This window comes from Filobasidium floriforme (assembly GCF_021052385.1).
Source record: "Filobasidium floriforme strain CBS 6241 chromosome Unknown HD553scaffold_16, whole genome shotgun sequence".
Lineage (NCBI taxonomy): Eukaryota > Fungi > Basidiomycota > Tremellomycetes > Filobasidiales > Filobasidiaceae > Filobasidium > Filobasidium floriforme.
In genome coordinates, this window is record NW_025763637.1 from 441149 (window position 1) to 451732 (window position 10584).

Genomic DNA, 10584 nt, shown 5'->3' on the forward strand with positions numbered 1-10584 from the left:
TCGAGTCAAAATACATTCCCTTAACCCTTTGTGATAGAATGCACCGTACATCGAGCAATCTCGCCAACACCTTCCCGAGACCAGGATCACGATCGAACACCTCTACACTCCCTTGAAGCCGTTTAATCAGCCCAGACATTGCGACTCTCGGCATGAGACCGTAACGGCTATGCATTCACGAAATCTGACTTAGACCCAACTGTATCTCAACATCCCGTCGCATTCGCCTCGCACACCGGCCAGTCTCTGCCTGTCCTCGAGGCTGCGAAACTACAAAAGTCGCCAATCTATATGAGCTATGGTTGCTAGTAGACTATGGTCTGCGTATTGCGGGGCTCTGGTCCGCAAACCCCTTCAAACTCGGATGATAGCTTCGGGCACGCTATTCGGTGTCGGAGACATTGTCGCTCAGCAAGGATTCGAGCATCGGGGCTTGGAGCACGACCTACTTCGTACCGGTCGGACCGTCTTCTATGGTACCTTCATCTTTGCCCCGCTCGTCAATACATGGCTCGGGGTCGTGGAAAAGGTCAAACTTCGGAGCAAGGTTGGAACGGTCATCGCTCGAACAAGCCTAGACATCTTTTGCTGGGGAAGCTTTATCACCACCGTGTACTGTGAGTATTGACGCACGATCTGCAAATCGCGATATCCGTCCACGGTCTGAACATGACATGTACATGATTGTGATTCAGGGACGGCCACGGGATTTCTCGCTGGCAAATCGACTCAGCAGGTCAAGGACAGACTTGAACTCGTCTTTCCACAAGCCATCTTCACCTCGTGGACGGTATTCGGCCCGGCTCAACTTGTCAACTTTTCTGTCGTTCCACCATTGCACAGAATGCTCTTCACGCAGGTGAGCCCGGAGAGCGCGATTCTCTGTGATAGATCGACTGAGGTGAAACGTCTCTCTTACGCATACCAGGTAGTCGGCCTAGGCTGGAATATCTTCTTATCTATAGCAAACAACCGCACTAGTCAGACAGAGGCGATGAGGATGCGAGCGAAATCCCTCGCCGTCGATCAGATTGGTATCTAATCATTCCCAAAGATCGGGAAGGCTACGGCCACCCTCCAAATAGATGAGAAACCACGCGTGATAACGACCTGTTGTATCGGATAACCTTGACGCACTCGACGATACTTTCTTCGAATGCAACGTATCAGTTTCGCCTTGTACACACGATAGATGCGTAGATGTCGTCAATAGCTGCCTAGAAGTCGGGCGATACCCGCTCGACGGTGAAACAGTCTGATTACGTAAGTCGACCGTCGCGACCTTTGGGGGAAATCCGTGGTAGCGGTCGAGCGTTGTAGCGTGTCGGTAAACATCGAAGTTCGATCCATCAAGATTTGTATGCTAGCCAGCTACTATACAGCTTACCCCCATCTTCCTCATCCCTCACTCCCCTTCGAATCCTTCATCAACACGATTCGTGCTCGCTCGCCATGAAGCTGATTCGGGATGTTCTCGGCCTCGCCGGGATCGACGTGTCCGTCTTCGAGTTGATCGAAACTCACCTCTATATCAAGGTCGGCATACTCGTCGTCGCCCTCAGCCTGGGGCTGTCGCTCGTCTTTGCATCACAGAAGAACCTTCCCAATGCTGTGGCCGTGTTGCCTACCTCTTCCGACTTTCACCATGCCAAGCTGGTGCAAAAGGTTCACCTATCTCACAACACTGCGTTGTATCGGTTTCAAATTCCCCACCCCGTCGGACATATGCCTGGACTCTCGCCCGAACCCATCCTCGGTCTGCCTATCGGGCAACACATCAGTTTGACTGCTGAGATCAATGGAAAAGAGATTCAACGAAAGTACACGCCTACCACGCTCGACGGAGAGGACCCCGGTCATTTCCACCTGGTCGTCAAGGTTAGCAGCTGGTTTCCCGACGTCATTTAGTGACTTGAATTGACAAGGTGTCCTATAGACTTATGACCAGGGTAACATCTCCAAATATCTCTCGCTACTTACCCTCGGCCAGACCGTCAAGGTCAAGGGGCCCAGCGGAAGGTTCAAGTACGAGTACGTAGCATCGTCGTGTTATGTTGCAAATCCGACGACGCCTCTTACCGAATTCCCATTCCTGGCCAAACTACAGCAAGAACCTCGCCCCTCATCTTCTCATGATCGCTGGTGGTACCGGTATCACTCCTATGTACCAAATCATCAAGGCTTCGGTTCAGGATCCCGAGGACAAGACTCAGCTTCGACTCATTTACGCCAATGTCAACCAGGACGACATCCGTGAGTCGCGTAGCACCACCTATGCCACAATCACATCTGACTGAGAGCCTCTAAAATCTAGTCTTGCGGGATGAACTCAAGGGTCTCGAGCGAAAGGCTGCAGGCCGTCTCAAGGTTCACGTAAGTCTGCAGGGAAACCTGACAAGCTGAACGGAGGATGCAACTGACCTCGAACGGCCCCGCTTGCTACTCTAGTATGTCCTCAACAACCCCCCGGAGAAGTGGACTGGTGGAACTGGTTTCGTCACCAGTGACATGATTGAGCAGTACATGCCTGAAGGTGGGCCCAAGGTCGAAAAGAGCAAGGTCTTGCTATGCGGTATGTCCCGGATTCCGTCGCGTGCCTCGCTTCATAACAGGCTGACTCTTTGACGTAACAGGACCTCCTCCCATGATCGAGGCGATGAAGTGAGCTTCAGGCACTGAGCGTTTCTTGCGCGGATGATTGCTGACATCAAACGCTTCAATCGTGTAGACGCAACCTTGTTGGCCTCGGTTACCCTGCCCCGAAAGCTCTGTCCAAGCTTGAAGACCAGGTCTTCAACTTTTAGACATCATCATGCTTCCGCCGGAATATGTCACCAGGAGAAAAAGCTAGTGTCAACGCTCAGTTCGAAGTCGTGCTCTGTTATATGCTTGATTGAAGCAGCGAAAATAGAATTGTTCATACACGTTGCCCAAAAAGGGAAAGAAGCAGGACTAAGAACCACATATTATCCAACATTATCACTCAAGCGTCTCAGTTGATTCGGCAAGAGCTGAAGGTCGTAAACTAGACACGCTCCTTCTCGGTCTATTTACCCTTTTGCTTGGGCTTGATCTCTTCTTGCTGAACCTGGTGTATCATAACCTTGTTGAGGTTCTGCTGAACAGCACCGGTGTAGCCCCTCGACCAATCATAGGAAAAGGCACTGGATTGTCATGACCGTCAGAACGCGCCCAAAATATGGAATGGCGGGACACGATTGTACTTACTATGCGAAGAGGTTTGATTCTTTGCTGAAAGCGGTGGCAACAATAGGAGTCGGAGGGATCTTGTTGACGGTGTCGCCAGCGTTGTTGAGATCCTTCGGCACAAAAGCTAAAGCACGACCAGAACGAGACGCGTTAGTCCGGGTTTTCGACTGATTATTTTGCATTGATTTACTTTTGAGACGAGTTCGCAGATCCTTGTCCCTATGAGAATTGTTCAGCGTAAATCAGAAACCATACACATAGCAGACAGAATTGGCTCGCTTACCAGAAGCTCAGCGATCCATCACTTCCAGCAGTACTGAACGTTCCGTGTAGCCGGTTGAAGCTGATATCATTAACAGAATATACGGCAGTCTCGGTGGTTCGGTTCATCTGGTTGACCGTCACAGGTTCTCCTCGATGACACCTGAACGAGAAGTTCTGTCCACTGTCCTTGTCCTCGGCGTATCTGCAGGTCGGATGAGAAATAAGCCAGGGCTGAACCAGGATCCGTCCGGGAGTACTCACTGGATGGCCACTCGTCCTTCTACACTTCCGATAGCATACCCGTTACCGGCAGGAGATTTCGCCGGGAAACACGTAATCGTTCGAGTTTGCATTTTCAGGGGAGATTCTTTCGACTGTATCATTCGCATAGCTCAGTGCCCACATCCAGGCTTTACTTCCTTTGCTCGACGCTCACGCTTTTCACGACTCCAGGGTTGTTCAGGTCAACAATCGAGACGTTCCTGTCTGCTGTACCGAATACCTGGTACACGTACAAGCATCAGTATGAGCACTTGTTAAACCGGATGCCTACTGGACCTACCATCAACTTGTCGACAGCATCCAAGGCGTAGATCCGCTCTGTTGCGGTGATTGTTGCAATCGGATTCGGCTGCCTCATGTCCCAGTACTATGCAGCGAGGCAAGAACGCTTCAGTTTGACGCCGCTATCATGTCCAGCTGTTGAAGTGTTCGACATACCTTGACCATCTTATCCCACCCGGCCGTGACACAAACTCCCTGACCCTGACCGCTCGGCATGTCGAGCCACTTCACACAACTGATGGGTCCATCATGAGCCGCGATTTGGGTCGCTTGAGATGATCCGGTAGCAACATCGAGTATCTTGGCGGTCTTGTCGGCTGAACAGGTAAGGAGCTTGGTACCATCCTGAGTTCAGAAAGCGAGGTTGTCCCGGTGGTCAGCTTGTATCCTTCGAAAGGGTCGGTCCGAGACATGTTCGAAGGGTGTGTATGAAGCTGCACATCGCTGTACAGGCTCATGATACCAGGCTATACGACATCATCCATGGAGTTTCCGGAAACTTACCTTGGACCACGAGAGGTTCAAGGCGGGACCCTCATGTTGCACCGCTGCTTTTGGCGTGATCTGTCCCGTCGTAGCGTTGACCTCGTAAACTCGGACCTAGGAGACGACATTGCCAACAAGAGATAAGGAACACAAACATCGGCCCTCTCTGACACTGTTGCCATCAAGGTCCGCGGTTGCGACTAACCTGATTGTCCCAACTTCCAACGGCCAAGTAATCCACAACCGGATTGAATTCGATTCGCGTCACGGAATCCGTAGGACCCGGCTCCAACGGTACATCATTCGGCTTGGGTGCCGAGTTGAGGACGTTCATGAGGGGGATCTTACGGCGATGAGGGAGAGTATTGATAGGATGCAAAGGTTCCATAAAAGGTGGAGTGCCGACAGAAGTTTGTAGATGATTGATTGCTTCGGGATATACAGCCAGAGGGAACGAGAGGCCGTGCGTGCTGCTGAGGGGAGGGTGATGAACAGGTCACGTGATATCCTGTTCAACGTAACGTAGCGGGATGTGCCCAGACCGGCGTCCCCAATAATATGCAGATTCGTCACCCACCCATCACTTGATCTCTTGCTCTCTTGAAGCACATCTCTCATCTCCCTCAGCTTGGTATGCCCCGAATCGTAGAGTTTACTTTTGCCCCTGTGTCGACCGGGATAGCAACGATATGAACGCTTCGGGACCTGTACTGCCGGCCGTGCTTGCAAACACACAAACCCCGCATCAACCTTTTTTGCTCTTGCAAGACACATCGACATGCTCCGGAATACCCGTCTTGAGGCAGCTCATCGCGAGAAGCAGGGACAGGTAAGTGAGAAAGATGATTTACCTGTTGATCTCTGAAGCTTACCAACTTTGACCAACTTTCCCGATGACAGCGGGTCACCGATCATCCTTGTTTCAGCAATGCATAGACCGGAATTTCTGGGCATCGACGATGTAGCTGGAAAATCAACCATTAAAGTGCTCGATCTGACCAACACCATCCCCGGGTTTCCATCGAGCTCCCAGACCAAGGCTGTCAGTACGATAGATGACATCATATCCTGGATTCTTGCGTCATGCAAAGAGCTCGGGCGGAGTGTCCAGGTTTACATCGATGACATCGATACTCTGGCGGAAGATTATGGCTCTGTCTCTGCGATCGCGAAAATGGTCAAAGACGTGGTCAAGACTTTGGCGGGCCTTAAAGGTCAGTAGGACCACGCCCCTCGCGAAGCTCTGGCATATTCGCTTACCTATGTGAATAGCTCCTAGCCGCCTAGTCCTCCTATCCTCAACGTCTGGCTCCTCGCTACCCAATCTGATCAGCCCTACCGTTTCTTCCACTCTGACATCTATCATCGTTCATCCTCCCGAGACTATCTCTTCCTTGCACTCGGCATATCTATTCCCACCGCCTGTCTCTGGCGACCTTTCCGAAGCTGGAACGACCGGAGGTTCCCGGTTCAGAGGGATCTTGGAGAACGCTACCAAGCGGAACGAATCTCTGCGGTTGACGTTGACCGGAGAACTCGGAGCTTCCGTGGGCGATTGGGTTGGGGAAGATTCCATCACAAGTCCTGCAAACTACAGTGGTCAAAGTGCGGGCTCGACAGCTGGAGAAGCCTCCTCGTCGGCGACTACAAGCGGAGTAGTCGTCGAAATCCTGGTCCGTAAGGCCGCTGGGGGCGCGTCCAAGGGCATGGTCAGGAGACTGGAAGGTCTACGACCTAGCACCAAAGGCAAGGGAAAATCGCGTGTCTCAGAATGCGACCTGGAAGCATGCCGCTGGCAGGATATCAAGGGTTTGGAGTCGCTCGCATCGGGTTATCAGGCGGTCCGAACTCCAAATGAAGAAGCAGAGGGCGACAATAAGAAGAAAGATGAGGGAAAGGTGAGTTCTGCTCCAATGTGGTGACTGGGTCGTATCGATACTGATGAGTGCGAGCGCATGGAAATGACAGGCACATGTAGATTCGACCTTCAACCTAGGCTTGACGGACGCGCAACGAGCATCGAGGGCCGAAGTGCCGATACCTTATGCACACGAAGGTAAGTTGTTAATCGACTTGATGCAGTCACAGTTCGTTATGGAAAGCTAACGTTCAGTCAACGCGTTCGTTCTGATTCCAGGTGATGACACTCCCGAGAGCAAGCGGTACGACACCACACATACCGGGGCGGGTATCATCTTTGAACCAGGGTCAGACGATGATATGGACGACGACGATCCCGACGACGATTTAGATTTCTGAGAAAAGGTTGTACCACCGCTTTGGCCGCCGTTGCATGGCTGTCGTTGTGTGAGCATTTGAGCGGTATCATTTGCTTACGTAATAGGTGTCCCGGAGACAAATTTCTTTGATTTTGTCCGAGATCCAAGCTACAAGCTAGCAGCTAGCAGCTAGCAATTGCATTAGCATGAATTGTGAGACACGAGACACCGGACCTTGTCCTTACTTCTCCTACATCTGCATATTCCAACATCTCATAAGAATAGCTAATATGAAGCTCGACGCTACTGAATTGAGATATGTGCTGCCGGACGAGTTCCGAGTGCTGCAAGCTGTAAGACCAGTCTCGTCGATCTTTCGTTGCCTCCACCTTCTCACTGACGGATGTGATACGACCAAAGGTCGAGACGGGCTCTAAGAATCATGAAGTTGTACCTACCCAGTTGATCGCTCAGCTTAGTAAAATCACCGGAGGAAACGTCAACAAGTGTTTAGGCAGTCTCGCCAAGCGAGGTTTGGTTTCCAGGGTACAAGGAGCGAAATGTGAGCTCGTAACGCTAAGTCGGACTGTGGCGACACTGTGACTAATATTCTGCCATCATGCAGACGATGGTTACCGTCTGACCTACGGAGGTCTGGATTGGCTTGCTCTGAAAGCCTTTTCGAAACGTGGAACGGTTACCTCGGTCGGACAGAGGATCGGTGTTGGTAAAGAAGGAGATATTTCCATCATCAAGGGGAAGGGCACCAACGCATGGAATGAAGACGAACTTGAAGAGCAGGAGATCCAGACGACTGGTGAGGAGGAGACGAGAATCTTGAAGATCCATCGGTATGCTTTTGTGATGGGAGTCGTGATGTCAAACCGGTACTAAATCCTCGTTCTGAACAGATTGGGACGAATATCGTTCAGAGCAATCAAGACGAAGCGGGACTACCTAGGAACCAGAAAGTCCGCTAGCTGGATGTACATGTCTCGTCTCGCTGCCAGGAAGGAATGGGAGTTCATGAAGGCGAGTTGATCTTTGAGCGTACAATACTACCAAGAGACGCGGCGGCTGAGCGTAACCGTTCTTGAACAGGTGCTCTATGAATATGGTTTCCCCGTGCCGGAGCCCTTTGATCAAGGAAGACATTGTATCGTTATGTCGCTTGTTGAAGGATTTCCTCTGTGAGTACACCGCCTCGATAAACAGTACAATAGTGCTAAACAGCTGGATCTTCAACCATTTCAGACGACAAATCTCCGAGCTACCCTCTCACGTGACTCCAGCCCTCCTCCAAGCGAAATTGATGCAGCTCATCGTACGATTGGCTCGAGTTGGTTTGATCCATGGAGACTTCAACGAGTTCAACGTCATGATCAAAGACAAGTCTTTCGAGCCGGTAGTCATCGATTTCCCTCAGATGGTCAGCGTTGGACACGAGAACGCGGAATAGTGAGTCGAACTTGACGACTCACTCAGGTAGGAAACGTTTAACACAAGTCTTCAATTCAGCTTCTTCAATCGCGATGTGGAATGCGTGCGGAGATTTTTCCGTCGTCGATTCCGATACGAGTCAGACGAATGCCCGGATTTCCGACAGACCATGGCTGATCTTGCGGATGAACTGGCGGGCCGAGCGGAACCCGAAAGCGGTCTCGATCCGGAGCTGGACGACGATGAGGTTTTCGAGAGATCTGACAAGACGATCCTCGCACGTCGTGGAAAGGTCAGACTGGACGAACTGGTAGAAGCCAGTGGCTTTGCCAGGAACATGTGGCAGGATCTCGAACAGGTCAGTTTACCGAATTCGTGATGCCCTTGAAGCTTATTGACCCATACTGATTGTTCGTTTGGCATGTACAGTATATGAACGATGTGTCTGCTGAGCCCGGTGAAAACGACGTCTCGAGTGAGGGAGAAAGCGAGGATGATGATGAGGATGAGGGGCAAGAGCGCCTGAGCCGAAAGTTGAAAGCCAAGATGTCTATCGCCGATGGAGACGAGGCACCAGAGCTGCACGACAACGATGAAGACGACAGCGAGGAGGACGATGACGACGATTCGGAAGAGGAATCATCTTCAGATGAGGAAAGCATCATCACACCTTCGACGACGGCAACGCACAAGCGAAATCTTCGGGATCCCAAGGCGCTTCAGAACATCGTCGCCGGGGATATCGCTCGGGCTCGCTCCAGCGCCGAGAAACAACACCACTCGAAAAAGGCTCTTCACTCTGCCGGGAAAGCAAAGGGTTCCAAGTGGAAATCGAGTCCCTCCATCATGGTCGGGAAGAGCGGGGACAAGTCTGGATGGTCGTGATTCTTTGGTATAAATGCATATCTGTAGCGTTCGTACCTGTCTATGTCTATGATTGGTTGTAACAACATGTATAATTGGCGTCTGAAAAATCGAGCATACGAGAAGCCGTTACGCATCTATCTTCTTCTCGTCTTTCAACCTGCCCGCCGTGTCGAGGATTTCTGGCCGGCGACCCAGTGCCGCGGCGACTCCGCTGTTACTCAGGTATTTCGCATAGCTCGGCTCGACGAACATTGCTTGCGCCATTGCTAACGTTTCACCCTGGAGATCTTCCATTGTGCCGCTCACATTGACCTTGCGTCCATTGACGCTGTCGAACTTGGTGCGGATAACAACGAACTGGACATAGGGTAAAGTTAGCCTCAAATGCTCGCTAGACACGAACGGAACGGCTGACTTACTTGATCAGCTTTAGTGGGCTTCTTGTACTGCATGTTGAGCGTCGCGGTAACTCCAATGTTTGAAGGGATATTAAGAAGAGCCTGAAAGGGGCCTCTCATCAGTCTGCTTGCCGAGGCGCGCTAGAAACCGCTGGTCGTACGAACATTTCGACCCAAAGCCTCGTCAAAGATGGTGGCAATCATTCCACCGTGAATGATACCATCGTGACCGCAAAGACTACGTCCGAGATGCAAGATCAGGACCGCTTCCGATTCGTCCGTCTTTACAAACGCCAGGGGAGGAACCGCTAGCATTCCGGGTCCACGCAGGATGGATGACGTGAGCGAGTGTTCGTGCATCGGTTTGGAGGCAGGGCCTGCAGTGTGACTGGTTGTCAGTCATTCACCATATTACCTTACTATAACTCGTATCAACTTACGGCACTCGTACCATTCCGCCGCATCACCTCCAGCTGTCTTTTCACGTAACTGCTGAACGAGGTCCAACTTTTGGATCTCCTGTTCGAGTCTTTCAACGTGAGCCTGACCTTCAGGGGTTTCGACACGCATCGGTGCAGGAGCCTTCCGTGGGAAGAGTAATGAGAGGGTTGCGGGTGGGTATATGCTCCCCAAGAGGTAAAACGTTGAGGGCAGTACGAGCAGGAGGGCTGGAGCGAGAAAAGCCGAGGGTGTTGACGAAGTTCAGATCGGTCGCTCTACATCGCTCTCGTCTTCGCCCGCTGCTGCAGCTCACCGATATTTGTATAGGTCGACGAAGCCCGTTTTTGACTCGGTATACTACGAGAACCATGTTCCCATCGTTTCGTCCTGACACCGTCTGACGGCGATAAAATCGTCGCGGGCTTGGTGATGACAGTGGTACGGTTATGGTGAGTTAACCGGGAGATGGCACGGGACCCGTAGGCTTTTGGGAGGGTCGATCGGGTGTCGATGACCTTGAAGCCTGACCTGAGCCCGCACAAGGGGCGAGTATACCATGACATCCTGAAAGCTGGATGCTGAGCCTCGAGATATCCTCGAACCCTACTGTCTTGTGCCGACGACCGACCTCGAAATGTTCTCTTCCAGCTTCCAGGAGCTCTGAGTTCGACATCGAAATAGCGAATGTGTCGCGT

General features: G+C 51.7%; 6 protein-coding genes across 6 annotated transcripts; 4 read left to right on the forward strand and 2 right to left on the reverse strand.

Annotated features, from left to right (window-relative positions):
- The first annotated feature begins 52 nt into the window (after window positions 1-52).
- HD553DRAFT_314511 (uncharacterized protein) lies at window positions 53-1266 on the forward strand. Its single transcript, XM_046180355.1, has 3 exons — window positions 53-617; window positions 696-859; window positions 929-1266. Exons 1-3 carry the CDS (start codon window positions 299-301, stop codon window positions 1040-1042), a joined length of 597 nt encoding a protein of 198 aa, XP_046035189.1. The 5' UTR covers window positions 53-298; the 3' UTR covers window positions 1043-1266.
- Window positions 1267-1452: 186 nt separating this feature from the next.
- Window positions 1453-2804, forward strand: HD553DRAFT_343679 (putative NADH-cytochrome b5 reductase 1; the record flags this gene model as incomplete). The annotated part of the gene is made up of 7 exons (XM_046182900.1): window positions 1453-1878; window positions 1937-2031; window positions 2108-2253; window positions 2315-2373; window positions 2449-2572; window positions 2634-2661; window positions 2729-2804. 7 exons carry the CDS (start codon window positions 1453-1455, stop codon window positions 2802-2804), a joined length of 954 nt encoding a protein of 317 aa, XP_046035190.1.
- A 242-nt stretch (window positions 2805-3046) lies between these two features.
- HD553DRAFT_329270 (WD40 repeat-like protein) lies at window positions 3047-4858 on the reverse strand (the record flags this gene model as incomplete). Its single annotated transcript, XM_046181917.1, has 10 exons — window positions 3047-3164; window positions 3229-3334; window positions 3401-3429; window positions 3494-3676; window positions 3736-3848; window positions 3911-3976; window positions 4037-4123; window positions 4195-4383; window positions 4543-4638; window positions 4730-4858. The coding sequence occupies 10 exons, from the start codon at window positions 4856-4858 to the stop codon at window positions 3047-3049; spliced, it is 1116 nt and encodes a 371-aa protein (XP_046035191.1).
- Window positions 4859-5141: 283 nt separating this feature from the next.
- On the forward strand, window positions 5142-6978 carry HD553DRAFT_351193 (uncharacterized protein). The gene is made up of 5 exons (XM_046183597.1): window positions 5142-5353; window positions 5425-5738; window positions 5797-6422; window positions 6493-6580; window positions 6662-6978. Exons 1-5 carry the CDS (start codon window positions 5214-5216, stop codon window positions 6781-6783), a joined length of 1290 nt encoding a protein of 429 aa, XP_046035192.1. The 5' UTR covers window positions 5142-5213; the 3' UTR covers window positions 6784-6978.
- On the forward strand, window positions 6979-9082 carry HD553DRAFT_314521 (RIO1 family-domain-containing protein). Its single transcript, XM_046180356.1, has 8 exons — window positions 6979-7096; window positions 7164-7305; window positions 7369-7594; window positions 7655-7775; window positions 7845-7933; window positions 7998-8201; window positions 8262-8541; window positions 8613-9082. The coding sequence occupies exons 1-8, from the start codon at window positions 7034-7036 to the stop codon at window positions 9066-9068; spliced, it is 1581 nt and encodes a 526-aa protein (XP_046035193.1). The 5' UTR covers window positions 6979-7033; the 3' UTR covers window positions 9069-9082.
- On the reverse strand, window positions 9083-10510 carry HD553DRAFT_314523 (HotDog domain-containing protein). The gene is made up of 5 exons (XM_046180357.1): window positions 10203-10510; window positions 9889-10116; window positions 9614-9825; window positions 9470-9550; window positions 9083-9407 (listed from the first exon to the last, which is right to left on the reverse strand). The coding sequence occupies exons 1-5, from the start codon at window positions 10450-10452 to the stop codon at window positions 9177-9179; spliced, it is 1002 nt and encodes a 333-aa protein (XP_046035194.1). The 5' UTR covers window positions 10453-10510; the 3' UTR covers window positions 9083-9176.
- Between the last annotated feature and the right edge of the window lie 74 nt (window positions 10511-10584).